The sequence below is a fragment of the Calypte anna genome, chromosome 3 (genome assembly GCF_003957555.1).
Source record: "Calypte anna isolate BGI_N300 chromosome 3, bCalAnn1_v1.p, whole genome shotgun sequence".
NCBI lineage: Eukaryota > Metazoa > Chordata > Aves > Apodiformes > Trochilidae > Calypte > Calypte anna.
In genome coordinates this window covers 95741395-95759972 of record NC_044246.1, presented here as the reverse complement: position 1 = coordinate 95759972, position 18578 = coordinate 95741395, and the positions used below count along the sequence as shown (strand labels likewise).

At 38.9% G+C, this 18578-nt stretch overlaps 1 protein-coding gene across 1 annotated transcript in view; it reads left to right on the top strand.

Moving 5' to 3' along the window:
- The first annotated feature begins 223 nt into the window (after nucleotides 1-223).
- The window catches only part of SH3YL1 (SH3 and SYLF domain containing 1), a 41226-nt gene continuing 22871 nt past the window's right edge, over nucleotides 224-18578 (top strand). The window contains exons 1-6 of the mRNA XM_030446745.1: nucleotides 224-297; nucleotides 11186-11296; nucleotides 12263-12376; nucleotides 12858-12922; nucleotides 15971-16083; nucleotides 17514-17642. Of these exons, the coding sequence (XP_030302605.1) occupies nucleotide 297; nucleotides 11186-11296; nucleotides 12263-12376; nucleotides 12858-12922; nucleotides 15971-16083; nucleotides 17514-17642 (533 nt within the window). The 5' untranslated portion in view covers nucleotides 224-296. The remainder of the gene's footprint in view (nucleotides 298-11185; nucleotides 11297-12262; nucleotides 12377-12857; nucleotides 12923-15970; nucleotides 16084-17513; nucleotides 17643-18578) is intronic.

Genomic DNA, 18578 nt, shown 5'->3' with positions numbered 1-18578 from the left:
CGGCTGCATTTTTTGCCTGATTTGAGGAAAAAGGGGCGAATCGTGAAACTCTGCCGAGCACCCGCGTATTCACCGGGGGAAGGGGGAGGCGGGGATGGGACAGAGCGCGGGGCGGCACGGCGCCGCACGCCTACAGGGGGTGGCGGGCAGGCAGGCGCTTGGAGGCCGCCTCGGCCCCGCCCGCCTCACCTGCGGCAGGTGCGCGGCTCGGCGGGGCTGTCCCGGCGCGGCCCAGTGCGGCGGCGGCGGCGGTGAGGAGAAGCGAGGCGAAGCGGGGGTGCCCCGGTTTGAGCAGGAGTGAGTATCGCCCTGGGGGGCAAGAGGACTCCTCGGCGGGGGAACGGTGGCGGAAAGCTCCCGCCCTCCTCGGCCGCCAACGGGGCTGCCTCCGCTGAGGCGGCGGCTCTCCCCTTGCTGCTCCTCGTCTCCCCTCATCCCATCCCGGGCGGCCGGGCTGGCGACCGTCTGTCCGGCCAGCGGCTGGGACGGGCACGGCAGGGAGGAGGAAGCCGCCCGCCTCCCTTGTCGCTGTAGAAACCATCCAGAAGGGCGCGGGACTCGACGGGGTCGGTCAGCCCGGGGCGGGGGTCGCGGCGCTGCCCCCGCGCATCCCCGGGGTGCTGAGCGGGTCCCCGGGGTGCTAAGCGGGTCCAGCTGTCTCCGCAGAGGAGGAAACACACTCCTACACTGCTAACAACCCTTAGTTTACCATTGATTTCCCTTCTCGAACAGAGGTGCAGCGTGTGGTGCTGAAATTTCAGAAAGCATCGAATACGGTGTTGGCCTTAGCAGGGCTGCTCGTAAGGTTACACACACGGGCTCTTCGTTTTCCAGAAGAGCTTGAGTATTTTCGGTTTAGTTTTGGGTTGTTTGGTTTTGGGTTTTTTTTGGAGGGGGGAGGGGGTATTTTTTTGTGGGTTTGCTTGTTTGTTGTTTGGGGGGATTTCTTTTTGTTTTGTTTTTTGTGCTATTGTTTTGTTTTATTTTTTATTTCTTTGCTTGTTTTTTGTTTGTTTTTTTTTAAATCTGGTTTCATCTGTTGAGCTATCCCGTGTACCTCTCTGGGTTTTGTAACTCTGGCTTCAGCCCAGTGATGGCAGGGTGTGGCCAGGACTGGATTCTTCTGCTGCTTTTAAGACATGTTTACCTTGTTTTTCTGTGACTTTAAAATGGAAGTGATTCTGTGATGACTAATAAGCCATTACAACCCAAAAACTTACACTATGGAATAGAACAAATAGCACATTTCCTTTTGTGCAGCTTTGCCTGTTAGCTTGCATACATCACTTTGCAAACGCAGTTGTACAGCTGTTTTTGTATATATGTATTCATTTTATTTTGTAGTGGAATAGGCTGGTAAACAGAAATATTGATTCAGTTGCAGGTGTCAGCAGCACAAGGTGATGGAACCAGGAGGGGCCCATGGCACTGATGGGGCCTTTTCAAAGGAGACATGGCCAAGATGAATCAGTTGTGTAGTTCTCACATGTAGCTCTGCCACATTAGATAAATTGACCAGAGTGCCTTTGTTCCTGCCTTCTGTCAAGTGGAGTGCCTTGAGGTGTCAATGTAGGAAACAGATTCACTATCACCTTTATGTGCATTTGTTGGTCAGAGAAAATTTAGGCTGTATATAGGAGGAACTGTTTAGAAAGACCCTTCTGAAGTTCATATAAAACCCAGTATTTGTGTGCTATGTTACATGTAGGCACATATGTAGTTCTGACTTTGAGATAAAGTGTTTTATGTTTCCATGGCTTAAGGAGAATGTTTATTTTAAGCTTTGTTCTACATTTTCAGCCATCAGGAGCAGGAAGGGGCCAGCTGGCCATGGCCACTTCTGCACTGCTAACTCATGGCCAGGACAGCCTCATGCCAGTCAGCAGCTTTTGTTTCTTCAGCACCATGAACAGAATGTTTGGGAGCAGGCAATTCTACTCATACTGCTCTGATTTCTGCACAGGAAGTATATGTGTTTTTTCCACACATGTATATAAGGAACTCCTCTGTATATAATCAGGTTCTTTGTGGAAATCAGAGTACCATGAGCAGAGCCACCTGCCCCTGAGGGAGGTTCTGTTCACAATGCTGAAGGAGCACCACCTGCTGACTGGCATGCAGTTGTCCCAATGGGGAGTTGGTAGCAGGGAAATGGCCAGTGGCCAGTTGTCCTAGACCCTCAGTAGCTAAAGAGCATCACATTATGTACCTTCTTCAGTTAATGCCAACTTTGTGAACTGTAACAGAATTCATTATTGTTCTTTGGCTTATATCATGGTATATCACCACTGAACTCCTATTTCTGTGTGATATTTTGAGAAGTTTTTAAAGATCTATTACAGCATTGTAAAAGAGCCTGTAATGTCAAGCAGCTATGAAGAAAAGGCTTTGTGACTTATGAGCAGAGAAATGCTAATGTGAACAAGACCTTTGTGATGTAAAACTTGGGTAGAACTGGGGCTCTTAAACATATAAAATTGGGAAATGATTTCTCAAAAATGACCGGGGAACGAGAGGTTGAGAATGGTAGTGACAGTGTTACTGATAGAAGTGTTAAGTATTTTCTGCAGGAAGTAGCTAGAATATGTATTTTGTGAAGGTACCCAAATTTCTTTTCATACAGGTTATTGTAGCATATAAAGTTATTGTGTGGTACACACTCGAATCTGTCACATTTTTGTGCCCTCTTTGCCTCCATGCCTGATGTGAAGATAAACGAGATGTGTTTAGCACAAAGCACAGCTTTGTCTTAGTTAAAACTTTCTTATGTAAAGGTTAATGTGCTTGTTTACCTGCTAGGAATGCCACAAACTGTATTCTTCTTGATTAAAATAAAGTTACCAGACCAAAGCTGAGATTTCCTTTGGGATTTTCCCTTTACCCCATGTCTTAATTTCCCATATCATACCAACTTTGCATTAATATGAGGAGAGGCAGGCAGAATTGAATTCTTTGCTCAGAGTCAGCTCTGGTCAAGCTACTAAACTTGCTTGGTGGGCAGCACCCAAGCCCTTTGATACCAACTGCTTACACATCAAACATATTACGATAACTATATATGAGAGAGACTTGCTAGAAGGGCTTCAGGGAGACAGTTTCCCAGGGCTTTGGTGGCAGGGTGCATAGGTGTGGTGGTGTGTTTTGAGCAAAAGCCTGCAATTTTCATAATATAAATTCTTGGAAAAGTCCACTTGCTAGTCTCAGACAGCCCTCATGGTCACTCTGCCCTTAGTGCTTGTTGTAAGCACATACCACTGTCTCTGCATTATTGGAAATGGTATTTTCTGACCATGTCTTTACCAACTTAAGTGATTTTTTTTTCCCCATACCTCATATGTTGATCCTCTTTCCTAGTGCAGAGGCTACTGCTCAGTTATAAAACATGGACTTGGGATTTTAGCATTCACTAAAAATAACAAGGATTTTTGAAGGCTTTAACCTACAGGTGTTCGCATCTCTGCCTTTCGTGCAGTTGAACAGAGGCCTGATGCACTTTTTGGAACAAACCCTCTGATTCAGCTGTGCCACAGGCATTTAGTGACTGCCTTCACATGCCACATTTTCTTAGAAATAAGTAGACATAATCTAGGTGAAACATTTTACACATACAAACGAAACATTTTTCTCTAAATCAATAAAATTTTACCTTCATGTATTCTGGCTCTAATCAGAAACTTTCTAGGAGATGAGAGGAAATTCAGCATCTCCAATTTTAATTTTTTCCAAGTTTATTTTTGGATGTGTTATTTTATGTAATTACCCCATTTGAAATTAATTTGGCTTTGCTTTCAGAAAGGTCATTGGCTAACATCTTATTTAGTATCTTTGTAAGCTTGAATTTACAAAATCCCTGTGCTTAGAGGACCACATCCTAAAAACATGACTGGGAAGGAGAAATCTTCTCCATTAAAAAAGTTACATCAGAAAGCCCTAAACCAAAGTTAGGTGCTTATAGAAACTGAAAAGTACAATTGCCTTGAAATACCAGCTAATAGTACAAGCAGTATAAGTGCAGGTTGGGAGGGGTGGAATTTCCTTCTCCAGGTTCAGAGTTACCACAGTTATATGCTTCCAATACACACTTCCTTTGAGTTAACTGCAGAGTTGTTTTGAGTTCCATTAAAAGAAAAAAAAAAAAACCCAAAACCTAAAAAAACCCAAACCACCTCAAACCAGCAACAATAAAAAAACCCTACTCAGACTTACAGAGATGAGTACAAAGGAGGAAATCAGCTCTCTATTACTTAATTTCTTGCAAGGGAAAGGCTTCTCTGAAGGTCTTTTTTGAATAAATTTATGATTCAGTAGGTTTTGGCTTGACTTTATACTGTGTATTTGCATGCCAAAATTCAAATGTAGATGACTGGGTTTCTCCTCATTGTTGTCTGACTTCTTAGTTGTCTTGGAATTAGCATCCATATGCAATGCAAGATTTCATACAGGTTTTCAGAAGTACTAATCTTTAAAATGGCCAGTCAGTTTTTCCCCTCAAATTACTCTGATTATATAAATATATAAATGTATATGTGTGTATGTTTGGAAATACAAGTTTCATAAATTCATGAATGAGTTCTTATTATAGACCTCTCCACAAAACAATTAAAAAACTTAAAAATACTGTCAATATTTCAGCTTTTATGTCATTGTAGAAAAGTGAGATGCTTCTCTTTGAAAAAAATAATTAATGAGCTGTTTTACTTGTAGAGAAGGTGCTATATTCTGGTATGTGACATTCCTTTTTAATGTTTGAGTTCTTGAAGGCTGAATTTAGTTGTAACTTCAGTATGCTCCTGAGGTTTTTCCTGTGCACAGGCCATCATCATAAGCTAACAGGTTGTTGCAGGTGGAACAAGGAAAAACAAGCTGGTCAACATTAATAAAAGTGTGTGTGGGGGGTAATTTAAGTACCATTTCAATTTCCTGTGTTTTGGGAAGAAAAATCTGATTGTTTTTATATTTTCATCTATCTTAGGTAAGCCTTAAAATGCTTGCAGCTCCTTGTTTATGGTATGCTGAAGGCTGCAGGTTCTGCAGACCTTCCTGCTCTGTTCTCCCCCTTTCCCTCTTACTGACTGCCAGCATCAGCTGCTTAATGCAATACCATAATCCAGTAAACTTCTTGCTTATCGAGGGTTTGGAAGGAGGAAAGAGTAGATGCAGTAATTTGTAGTATAAAAACCTTTGGGTCTGAGTAGACACACATCAGTCTCCCAGTCTCAGTGAAGGTCAGCTGCCACTTCGTGAAGTTGCTGCTGTAGTACTTGTACCCTGCTGCAATTCCTATCTCTGACATAGCACTAACTACTCAGACCAACATTACTGAGGAGCAGAACTTCATGAAAGCTGGTAAAGTTTCAGGAGTTCAAGGGATGAGGATCATGGTAGCAATGCATGACATTAGTGTATGGCTTCACTCTACAGAGGGACCTTGTTTTCTCCTTTTCAATTTTGCTTCCCCTGGCTTACACTGATGTATATTTTGTTGTCCTCTGTGGCATGTTAAGGCACACCACTGGGTCTTCTTCAGGTGCTTATGGCAGAATTGTAAAACAGAGACAATTGGCATGTGCCCCCTGTCAAGAATTGCTGTTTTCTCCTCTGCTACTTTCCTAGACTCCTTCTTGCTCTACCATTAGTGCTTTCTGGAGGGATGATCAAAGCTCTGAGGCTTTTCTCCTCCTGGAGTCTCAAAAGAATATCTGCCTCTTGCCGTTGACTTCAAAATTAGGACTAAGGAGGTCAGGCTCTGAAACAGGAGTCTGTTAGATTTCAGCTTAAAGGTTATTGCCTTTATTTTGTTTTTCATATGTGTGAAATCTGCACGTGAGGCTTTGTCTCTAGTTTATCACCAGTCTTCTGTGAAACTACCTTTGATGTTAAGGTTCTCATATTGCCACAAGCTTTATTGCATCTGCTCGTATTCAGCAGAATTTTGATTACATCAGAATTAGTTACAGCTTTTAAGGTAAAAAGGCTTTTCTAATTCTTTATTACACCTTGCTCAGATAATTTCACCAAATGTTCAGCCAACACATTATTACTGTTAGTCAGAATGTAAATTAGAGGCTGACGCACTTGCCTCATCAGTTTACAAATTAAGCAGTTAATCAATTTTGGTGTGATATTCCCCCATGGGGTTTGTGTTGCTGACTCACATATGCTCAATATCTTCTTTCAACAACTAGCAGCAGTGCAAATGAAGCTTGATCCCAGCTGAGCATTCACTGGTCATGGCATTAAAAATCCATCAGTCAGTACATCCTCCTGATAGATATTATTGTCTTATTGCTCCTGGTTACCTCTTGCCTGAGCATTACTTGAATAGAAAACAGACAATTATATATGCATACTTAAAAGCTAATAGTGAAGACAGTGCTACAGGATTATTCTTTATGTTATTCATGGAGTAAAATGAAAACAGAACTTCTGTTTATTGCTAAAAATTTCATACGATATTTTAAAATAAAAACATATTTCTATAGCGTGTTCAATAGATTTGCAGTAATAAGTCAGTTTTTAAGAATGTAATTTTATAGTTCAAATCCTAAGGTAAGCTTGAGGGGGAGGAGGACAATTTGATAAGTGAATAGAAGTTTAAACCTTTTTTGGTGTCACAGAAATCTCTCTTAGGGTTTTGTCTGTTTATATGGTAATTAAAATAAGTAGAAACAAGATTTTATCTCTGACCTTGACTATTATCTTCAGCCATTTTATTTCTACTGTATGTAGGAACAGCCACCACCCTAGTGCAAACTTCATGCACATATTTTCCTTTTTTTTTTTAAAAAAAAGTAAACAACTATTTTGAGCTTCTAGACTTTGGCAGGTATGTGCAATTTTTCTTTGTGCAATATTTGCGTTTGAACAAAGTTTTACAAAACTGATCTGAAATTTAGTAGTAAGAGTGAGGCCTCACCAATCCTATGTAGCTAACCATTAAAATACACCTTTTTAGTACTAATTATTGTCTGTGTTCTTGTTTAATTTTGAATTCTGTCAACAAAATCTTGAGCGTTGCATAGCCTAAGAGGGCTATCCCCCTTTCCTCAGTGATAAAAATACTAGATTTCTTTGCTTTGACTCTAGCAATCTTAGCAAAATGGTAGTCCAGCCAGGCTTTATTAAGCATCATATTATATATAATTAAGATCAGAATATGAGCTTCTTGTTTGTTTGTTTGTTTTTAAACAAGTCATCAGTTCCTCAAGTCCCCCTACCAGTTTATTAAAATCTACGTAACATTACAAAAATGAATAAAGGAATTTGGAATGAGTCACTATGGAAAGAATCATATGTAGCCACTTTGAGTAACAGTGTTGGTTTCCAGCAGTGGAAGTGTTTAATCAGTTGGCTTGTTGATCCGTTGTTATTAAAACCTTTCTGTGCCATGCTTGCTTGCGAATTAAAGTCTCTTTAATTCAATTACCTGCTGCTAAATTAAAATTTGGATGCAAGTCATCTTACTTGGAACCCTTCTCTACAAGTTTAGTTGACAGTATATCCTTCCCTCTCACCCCCTCTCTACTGTGGCTGAGAAATATCACCCGTTTCTTAGTCTGCTCCAAAAGGCATGCAAATCTGGCTCCATGCAAAGTAACCAGCAGTGTGTTGTTGTCTAATCTTTGTGCTGTTTCTTAGTTAAGAAAAATGATTCTGCATCACTGCAGTCTATGGCAGGAAAGGAGAAAGCAAGGGCCAATACAGGTGTGAATTCCTGTAGATACCCCAGGGGATGCAGAAGCAGTATTGATGTAAGAAGCAAATAATACAGGGAGAAAGTGAAGTTTCAGCTGTTATTTTGGGGATGGAAGGTTTTGTTACTCTTGTTCTTCTTGGAGCAGTGTAGAGATAGGTGAGGAATATCTGATCGTCTCCCCTCTCCCATGGTAGGAAAGGAATTCCAGAACATGAAAAATACCATCATGGAGGGACTGGAGCAGAAATACATAATTTTCTGTTTCACTGAGTAATACTACTTTTCTGTGCAAAGCTTGCATTTAGGATTATAATGTTTAGCCTAGTAGTGCAGAGAAATCATAGAATGGTTTGGGTTGGAAGGGACCTTTAGAGTTCATCCAGTCCAACCCTCCTGCAGTGAGCAGAGACATCTTCAACTGGATCATGTTGCACAGAGCCTTGTACAACCTGACTTTGAATGGTTTCAGTGTTGGGGCATCTATCACCTCTTTGGACAACCTGTTCTAGAAAAATGCCATCCTCATTGTAAAGAAACTTCTACCTAAGTTGTTCCTAAATAGCAACAACAGAATGCAAATGAACCAGGTAGGAAAATAATGGAATCAGCCTAGGCATCCTGTGAAACTTTCAAAATAAACACTGAAAAGGGTTACTTAGACATCCTCCTTCCTGCCTCAAGGTGTGCGAAAACCTGATTTTGAAACCAATTATGTACTGAGACGTGAAGGGACAGTGAGGTGTTGCAGTATTTATTTTTATGACTCATGAAGTTCAGCTTTAAATTGTCTTCAATTAAATACTAATTCCTGTGTGCACATAAACTTGCATACACTGTTTTCTGGTAACCATAAGGTCTTTCTGAAACAATTCTGAGATTCTGAATCTGACAATACATATGAAAATTATAAATATATATTTTATTTTTTTTTTACTGATCTGCTTCTGCTTTGCAGACTTCTTGGTCCGAAAAAATCTCATGTTTTCACAGTGGACTTTAGCTAAGGAATTTCTCTTCTACTCTGAAATTAAAACCCTTTTTGTCCCTCTTTTTAGTAGTAAGAAGAAATTAATTGATGTTCCTTTTTGAGTTCTCTTTCAACCCCTAAAATTCTGTGATGCTCCTCCTAATTCTGAGGTTGGTCAAAGGGAAGGCAAAAGGGAGGAAGGAATGCATGCAAAGATAAGGAAGAGGACAGTGAGAGGAGCACAGACGCATATTTTATTTCTCTGTAATCTAGAAGCTGGATAATGCTTGCTTTTGCTTCATATATTTTTTTTATCTCTTGTGTGCACACATCCTTTTTTCATTGTCAAGATTACTTTGCTGGGAGCCCTGCATTGGTCAGGCACATAATTGTCAGTTACATCTCTCACAGTTTAGATGTGAAGCACACCTTCCACTTAAATTTTATTGAAAAGCTAAAAGAATTGAGTATAATGAAATGTGTATTTGGGGGAGACTGAGTAGGTAACCCTCCCTAAAGTCAAGACCTCTAGATTTATAAAATATGTGAAGTGAAAACCTTCATACAAAAGTGTTCATCTGTTTATGCAAATGGACACGCTCTGTGTGTTACAGTATTAATTATGAAATGTAAATTGTCATGCTAAAAGTGTATTATTAATGCCTTCTTAAGAAGAATGGTTATGCAGTGTGCTTTTTTTGACTTCCTCAATGTACCTCCATACGAAACCAAAGTTGTTATTTTTCTCTTACAAAATGCTGGTAGTGTTTCCCCTGTCCTTCAAAATGCAATGTCAGATACAAACAACAGAAGTAATAGTGACATTTGCTCCAGCCATGTTTGTTAATCCACCAAAAGCAATTGTCTATTAATATTTTGTTTGGGCTACACTGACCTCTCTTATTGCTGTGTCTGTGTGGTCACGTTCGGGACGGGTGAAGTGAGGAAGAAATGCACGTTTTAAATTCCTGCAAACTGGCTTACAGTTTCAGTGCCATAACACTCAGAGAACATTGCACATGCTGGAAGCATTTGATGATGTCCTCAGTTCTTAGACTTTACAGCTTCACCCTCCCCTTTCTTTCACAAATGGGGACTTGGCCATCATCTTAACTTTCTGCAAACAGAAGAGGTTATTAGAAAATAGAAGTAATGTCTTGTCTCTTACTGCAGCACAGATGAGACTGCTGCATTCCATGCATCTGTTTTCTTCTGTTCCGAGGGGCTGATTTTTCTGCACCTCATGATGGCTGGTTTTACTTCATACTCTCCAATGTATTACATTCTGCAGTTTCATAGAAGCCAAGTGTTGCTTCAAGCTTTCACAGGAAAAGCTAATTCAGAGACTCCGCTGTTAAAATCTCATTATGGGAGTCTTCCATCTTGCTTGGAAAAGAATATACTTCACTTTGAAAAGTAGAGGTGTAATTCCTCTTCTAGTCAGTGAAGCCTGGACAGAAACTTGGCTGACTTGCTGCTTGATGTTTCGCTTAGTTCTGAGCTAAATTGCTCTCCAAGCTTCATTGATTTAATCTCAGAATGTATTTAGTCCTCACCTTCATGGCTTTGTCTGGGAGTGTAACCCTGAGTGAAGAGGTGAATGACTGTTGAGGTAATGCCTGTCAGAAAACCAGGCCACTTTTGGCTGAAGGTTGTTTCTCTATGCACAGTCTTTTCTATATTTTTGTGAATTTAAGTACAGCGGAATTTTATGGAAATACTGTGGCTAGTTCTTTTCAGAGACAAGGCATGGGGCTAGATACATATTGGGTCTGACAATACTTTCATGTATTACTGGGATAATTTGTCACTGATAAACTTGGAAATGGTGGATGTTGATATGTCCAGACAAGAAAATAAGAATAATTTAAGTTAAAACTTTGAGGAGTTTTACTAGATATGAGGACCAAGACAAACTCATGTTTATATCTATGTTAAAGCCTCGTTTTGCAAATCTGCGGGTGAAATGTTGCTGTTCATACATAAAGGGGTATTTATATTTTTGCAGAATATTAATATTGTATAGTACTTGATAATGTTCAGTGGTTGATTAGTGACAGCAGGTCTGGTAGATTTAAACAGAATCAACATTCTTTGGCAGAATTTATGATCTCTTTTTTTCTCATTCTTTTTGTGGCAAATTTTCAAGATTTTTTGTTGGCTACTGTAGTCTGCAGTTTGAGAAGGTATAACAAATTCTTAGGCAACAAGTCCATAAATGCTGACAGGAGCAGCTGTGGGTGTATCTCCAGCATCCTTGCTATTACTGAGAAGGCCCATAGGGAACAGATTGCTGAAAAGAATTGAGGTTGTGTGCTCTTAAGTGGTGTCTTGTGATAAAAACATCAGAGTCAAAATGTGGGCCTGATGCTGAGAGTAATTGTATTTGCTGTTTCCCAGTTTTGTTTGATTTATTCTTCATTTGTAAAGAATCACTCCCATACAAATTACACTGATTTGTTTTTATATGTTATCTTGAGATGACTGTAGATAACATTTCTAATTTCTTTTATGTTTTACAGTGAATAATCCTATACCTTCCAACTTGAAGTCGGAAGCTAAAAAGGCAGCTAAAATACTACGAGAATTTACAGAAATAACTTCCAGAAATGGCCCAGATAAAATCATACCTCGTGAGTAAAGAAAATGTTTTGATTCAGCTAAGACCTCTAGCACTCCCTTGTGTTGCAAGTGTACTCTTTTACCACTTCCCTATTTTTACTGATCAGAATTTAAGAGAGGAATGAAGATCTGGGGTGCCATAACTTTTGTGAAACTATTTTGGAATAAAAGGGGTTTAGTTTGCTGTATTCTAGGCAGACATTACTTGCTGGACGTTTTTTGCATCTTTACAACCACAGGTATCTGCTTAGGAGGGTTTCACTGTGGGGTAGATGGACTGTCTCATGATCACCTGTGAATGTCTTTTCTCAAGGGAAAACCTGGACTAGTAGATTTAGTTCTTGAGCCTCTGTTTATTAGAATTAGTTAGATGTAAAAAAGATGCTGAGGGAAAGAGAACAGGCTTCATTTCTCCTTTGATATGGACTAAGTGCTCCTATTTGCTGCTATCCTCTTTATTTTTGCAATTGTTATTCTGTGTTTGTCCTAGTGTCTTCCTTCATCTGGTGTTGATGCTTGTTCCAGAAGGTGTATAACAAGACTTGCAGGATGATGACACTGTCTAATGATATAAGCTTATTAGGCTGCTGTGTGTTGCTGTGATTTAAATTCAGACTCCTGTCCTCCAAAAATCTGTTGAGACATGGATGTCAACTATTGATTCCCTCTTTATCTTGTTTAAGGGTACTCACACACAATGTTTGTGGCAATAAGCAAACTACTACTCTGTGTGCTAACCAGGGTAGCTGAAGCAGCTGTGAGTGTAGAGGTGAGAGCAGGCTAATGGGAGCTGTGCCTGGCTGTGTGGTTGACTGTGGAGTAGAGCTGTCATACTTGTTCTGCCTTATTGCAGTTTTTAAGCTTTCGCTTTGATTACTTGACTCTTACATGTTCAGAATTGTTAAATGTGGTTTTATTTTCCCCTTCTCTTAGAACCTTTCTTACAAGTTTTTGAATAAATAATTTTGCTGTTTCAGCTCATGTAATAGCTAAAGCCAAAGGCCTTGCTGTTTTATCTGTTATCAAAGCTGGATTTTTGGTGACTGCTCGAGGGGGAAGTGGAATTGTATTAGCTCGTCTTCCTAATGGAAGTAAGTGGTTATTTTTCTTTCATACTTAATGGGAAAATGAAAAGAAAGAAATATTTGTTCTTCATTATTTCTTTTCATAGCAGGAAACTCAAGATGTGAGATGTAGCAGCCAGTAGGTGACAATATTTGGTTTGAAAGCTGTTTTCAAAATTTTCTACCTGTTTTACCTTTGCAAATCCTTCAGTATCTTTGCACAAAAGGATGAAATATAAAAGTGCATAGCTTAAAGCTCATTAGAGGAATGAATTATATCCAGTTATGGACAATTATAAAATAAATAAGTTGTAACAAAGATTTGTTTAAATCATGAGGGTTTGTATTTCTTAAATTTCTTCCTGTGGGATAAACCAATACAGTTATGTGATTGCTTTGAACGTAGTTTTAAAGAGAGAATTTTTTAGCCTTTTAAAACTCTATTATTAAATAAGTATTTTTATATTGTGGTAAAAAATCTGTAAATTTGTCTTGTTTTGCATAACAGCTTGGTCTGCTCCTTCTGCAATAGGAATCGCTGGCCTTGGTGGTGGATTTGAAATTGGAATCGAGGTATAATTTTGTATTTGAAATACTTTTTGATAACTTTTTGCAAGAAATTAAAAGGCATTGATGAAGATCTAAATGTTAGTGAGACAGCAAAATCAATTTTTTTATGTAAAACAAGCTATTTTAAATTTCATTTATACAAGACAAACAAGATAGGGATTTTGATCCTATCAGTCTAATTGCTTGGAGAAATTTAAATTAAAATAAGTGACATAACAGCTGTTTCCTCACTTTCTCACTTCTAGCAGATTGAATCTCTCCCTTAGAGAAAGCATCCAGTCAGTGATCACATATAAGCCAATTGGGGTTAATTAAAGGTATTCTACACTTAATACTGTATCAAATGTTAAAGAGCCATCTGGCATCAAAGTGAAATAAATTGAAAGTGGAGTAAAATGTAATCTAGCTCATGCTACTGTACTTTATACATTTCCCATTCGAACTTGTGATTACTGACTTACCCTTCAGTTTGGGAGCACCAAAGCTGATAGTGCCTCCTCTAAAGGAATGCTACAGAAAATGAGTCAGTTTCTTGCCAGCACAAATGGCCAAGTAAAGGACTCTCAGCATCTTCAGAAAAATCCTGATGATCTGATCCCTGACAGCTCTCTGCTCTGCTTCCAGTCTTATCTTCTTCACAGGTCCTTCACCTTTGTTTCCATTTTTCCTTTTCTTTCCCACCTTAGCCTCCAGTTCTGTCCTTCTCTTTTCTTTCTGTTTAGCTTCTGTTCTGCTGGTTCTAAAAGAAAATCAAAGTAAAGGTGTGTTGCCAACAAGACCTCTTGCTTTGGGCATCCTACTCTTCAGAAGAATCCATGCATGGATGATCAGGCTGGTCCACACCAGCCCCCAGTGTGTCTCCTAACAGTAACCAGCTATCCCTGTCCTGACAGCCAGTTAGCCAGGTCTCTCATAATGAGCAAAAGATCAATGTTTAATTGTATCCTCATTGTTCACTCTCTGATTTGGGGCATTATTATGGTGTACTTTTTCAAGGATGCAGTGAATACAAAATTAATAATATTTATGAGAAATTATTTTTTTAACTGCAGTATCTGAATGCAGTACAAAACCTTGAGCTTGAGTCCCAGTGCTTGGGTTTTGGGGTTTTTTTGGGGTTGTTTGTTTTTTTGGTGTTTTGTTTGGTTTTGGGTTTTTTTGCTTTGATGACAATGAAACATACTCTTCACATGCTTTGATTAATCCATTAAACTTTTCCTTTGGTCATCTCCATCTGATTTTAGATCCTGTAACCATATACAATTGATGCTTACTCAAATAATTTCAATATAGAAGCTGTGCCTTTGTGTGAAATTTGAAATTTTAGTCATCTTAGAAAATGCTGTTTCACTACTTGCACTATTGTAACAGTCTTACTTCTAGGGAATAGACAGTATTCAGAAATACCTAAGTAGCTTAGGCACCCAGAGTCCAGTTTCAGCATTCTTTTAGTCATTTGGAACCATAAGCCTTGTAGAAACTGGCTGAATTTTATTCCTGTGGGAGAGATTATATCTTACATAATTGTAGTGGCATTTATGAGTGATTTTAAACAAGAAGGGAATCACAGTCTTCAGTAGTCATAGTATTTGCATGTTTTTCTAAGTGAAACAACTAGTACCTCCAATTCAAGACCAATTTTGAAATTCATCTGCATACTTTGTTTAAAGGTTTTCTCACTACGGATTCATTTAGCTTTAGCTGTGGATTCATGCTCTTACTGGGTGAGAGGAGGTAGCAGCGTGCTGAATTACATTCTGTCTCCATCCCTGGATGATTCATAAAATACTTGTGTCAGCCACCTTTGTTTGGGATGGGGTGGAGGTGCCCAGGGGGCTAACAACAAAGGCCTCTCTTACATGGTGTGTAATACTTTTAGGCCAGCCTTGCTTTGCAAATAATCTGGTATCTCCTCTTGTATTCCCTGCTGTCGCTCTTTGGAAATCGGGGTAAGTTGAAAGTTTTTTCTGAACCTGCCCTTCAGTCAGGTCTGTCAGATGAGAGGTCAGGCCTCGGGTATTCAAGATACCTGTTGAAAAGATGATCCATCATAGCAAGCTACAAAAGTGTCATCTGCTCAGTTGAACAGACTGGTACTGCTGCAGTATTTATTTTTTTTATACATGTGTAGCGTGTTTGTTGAGCTTTCAGGAAAGGTAGAGTGATCTTTATAAGATCATGCTTGTATTTGACAGACTTTTTTTCATTAAAATGCTCACTAGTTTGGGAAAAGAGGTGTAGGAGACTTCTATTGAAAATTGTTAAATTGAAGAGAGCTATAATCTTACTGTAGTTATGGTAATAGACATCGACTTAAATAGTAGTAGAAGTTCTTTGATACATGTAATTTGTGTCACAATCCAGGCAGTGAAGTATTTAAAAAACAGTGATTTTTTTTTTTCTTGATCTTTCAAAAATACTTTGTTAGCTCCTCAGTTGTTTGCTTCAATAGTTTCTTGAAGAAACTGGATACATCTCATATATTCAGGTTTCAGAAATTAAATAGTACTTCATTATATATATGTACACATACATATTAAACCCCTTATTTTCTGTCAAGAAAATAAAATCTTGTCAATAACAGGAAAAACTGTATCCTTTTGCTGTTTATTCTTCAGGATAGTAATTTTTGTTAAATAAGCTGTGTCTTTTTCTAATTAATTAAATTATAGAAGGATCAAAAAATTTTCTTAATCTGATCTCTCTTCACATCTGAGAATTCCTTGTAAAAGTCATAGAGAATGAAATTTTGTTATTTTGGAAATTTAGAATTAAAATGGTGCTTCTTTTACAGCTGTAAAAGAAACATCACATACTCTATCAGCACTTGGAAAAATCAAATTTGATTTTAAAAGTAACTGAAAGGGTTTCTAGTTTCAAAATACGTTGCAGAAAAAGAATCAACATTGTTATGAAAACCATTTCAAACAAAGGGACGGGAGTTTCTTTGATACTTTCACCTGTTTTCCTGCAGAACAGAAGCTACCTCTGTCACACTATTCTAAATTTATTCTTTAAAAAAGCATAGTAGTTTTATTTGATATTTTATAGGTTTCAGACTTAGTGATAATATTGAATCATGAAAGAGCAGTAGAAGCTTTTGCCAAAGGAGGGAATCTTACACTTGGAGGAAATCTTACTGTGGCAATTGGACCTTTGGGGAGGTGAGTAAAATACTTTCCTAGTATGGGGTAGATTTAAATATGGGGTAGAATTAAATATGGAAGATAGTTTTTAAAGATATGGCTTTCCTTGGAACATTACAAAACAACCTGTACAACCAGTATGTTGACTGGACCATATTGTTCTTGTAGAGTTAGCATTTCAGTCACTTGTTGCCTATTTTTTTTCTTTCATAATAAAGGCATTTAATTGGTAGAAGGAAAGCGTTCTGAATTTTATTCTCTTCTTTCAGGAGGTTGCTTGGCTAGGATCAATAAAGAGCACAGGTGCTGCTATGCCTGACAACTATTATTTTCATTCATTAACCTATGGGTCTGTGATTTGTGTCACCACAGATCTGCCTGACACTAAGTAAAAAATACACTAAATAATTACACTTAAACCTTAAGTGAATAATCCATCTGACTTCAAAAGATGAGATGATATACTCTCCGAGTAATTTAATATGGAGGGGACTTAACAAGATCACTCCTCTAGCCTTCTGCTCAAAGCAAAGTCTCTTCTGACTTCCTATAAGGTTGCTCAGGCCTTTATTCTGGCTGGGTTTTGAAAACTTCCAAAGACAGAGACTGCTCAGGCTCCCTGGGCAACCTGCCCCTCCGTTCAGCTGTCCTCATGGTGAAATTTTGCCTTACATCCAGTCAAAATATTTCTTGTTTCAATTTGTGTCTGTCCATAGCTTTGTATATTTCTACCATACACTGCTGTAAAGAGCCTGGCTTCATGTTCTTGATTGCATCATCTTCAGAGATACTTGAAGGCTGCTCTTAGTGTCCTTCTGTCTTCTCCAGACTTACCAAGCCCAGTTGCATCAGACTGCTCATAAGACATGTGCCTCATTATACTTCAGGAGGGACTGGCTGACTGCCTGAGGCATCTTTAATCTTAGAATATTATGTGATTCTGTGTAGGAAAAAACCCTGGAATCTTCCAGTACTTTTGAGGTCTGATGAGGCCTTACTTGAAATATTTTGTGCTGGTTTGGGCGCCATAAAATCAAGGAGGAGCTGGACATGTTGAATTGTGTTCCAGGCCACCACAAACATAATCAGATAATTTTAAAACATGATTAAAACTTGGTTATCATTTTCAGACTTCTGAATGCCAGAGACTTAATGCAGAGAATTCACATGAAGCAACATTGTTCTGTGCTTGGAAGGAAACCTTAGCAAGCAACTTAATTACTGTGTACTGGGTCCTGTCTGAAATAAGAACTAAAAATAGATTTCAAGTCTGACCCACTTTAATATATTCAATAGAGTATGTAAGAATAAAAATAAATATAATATTATATAATAAAAATAAAGTTAAATTCTTGCTAATTTTTGGTGTGATTAAAATAAAATCACGATTGCTGTTCATATTGCAAAGCCATACTGAAGAATGTCAAGCTAAACTTTTTTCTTTTTAGAAACTTAGAAGGGGATGTTGCCCTGAGAAGTTCTGCTGCTGTCTATACATACTGCAAATCTCGAGGACTTTTTGCAGGTGTATCTTTGGAAGGAACCTGTTTAATTGAAAGGAAAGAAACAAATCGCAAGTAAGTTCTCTTTAAATCAGGAAGATTCAGTGACAGTACAGTGACAAAATTAACTAAGAGACATTCGAGTGTGAAAAAGAATTTGTTGTGAAAACATACTGTGCTGATTATAGAGTTTCTTGGGGGGCAAAGGTTCCTTCAATCTAAACGTCTTGCAATGGGTATAGAGATGATTCTGAAAGTTTAGAGATTATTTATCTGTGGTGGGTGGACCTTGGCTAGCCACTTGATGTCAGCTGAGCTGTTCTGTCACTCCTCCACAGGGTGGGAGCAGAAAAAAGTATGACAACAAGCTTGTGGGTTGAAATAAAGGTAGGGAGGTCACTTACTAATTTCTGTTCCAGGATTAAAAGAAAAACACCTTGACTTGGGGAAATGAATTTACTTTATTGCCAGTTAATGTAGAGTGGGATAATAAGAAAGTTTAAAAATCTGACCTTCACCCACTTCTCTCTTCTTCCTTGACTCAACTTCATTCCCAGTTTCTCTAACTCCTCCTCTCAAGAGGTGCAGGAAGAAAGGGAATGGGGGTTCCAGTCAATTCATCACACATTATCTCTGCCGCTCCTCCCTCTTAACACTTTTTCCCTCCTCTAGCATGGGGTGTCTCCCCTGGGAGGCAGTTCTTCACAAACTTCTGCAATATAGGTCCTTCCCACAGGCTTTAGTTCTTCATTAACTGCTTTAGCATAAATCCCTTCCCTGGAATACAGTGCTTCAGGAATAGACTACTCCAGTGTGGGTCACCAACAGGCTCACAGGTCCTGAAAGAAAACCTGCTGTTGTGGGGGTTTCTCTCCATAGGTCCACAGGTTTTGCCAAGAGCCTGCTCCAGCACAGGCTCTTCATGGAGTTCACAGCCTCCTTCAGGTTGCTCTGATGTTGGGTTCTCCACAGGCAGCAGGTGGATATCTGCTCCATTGTTAACCTCCGTGG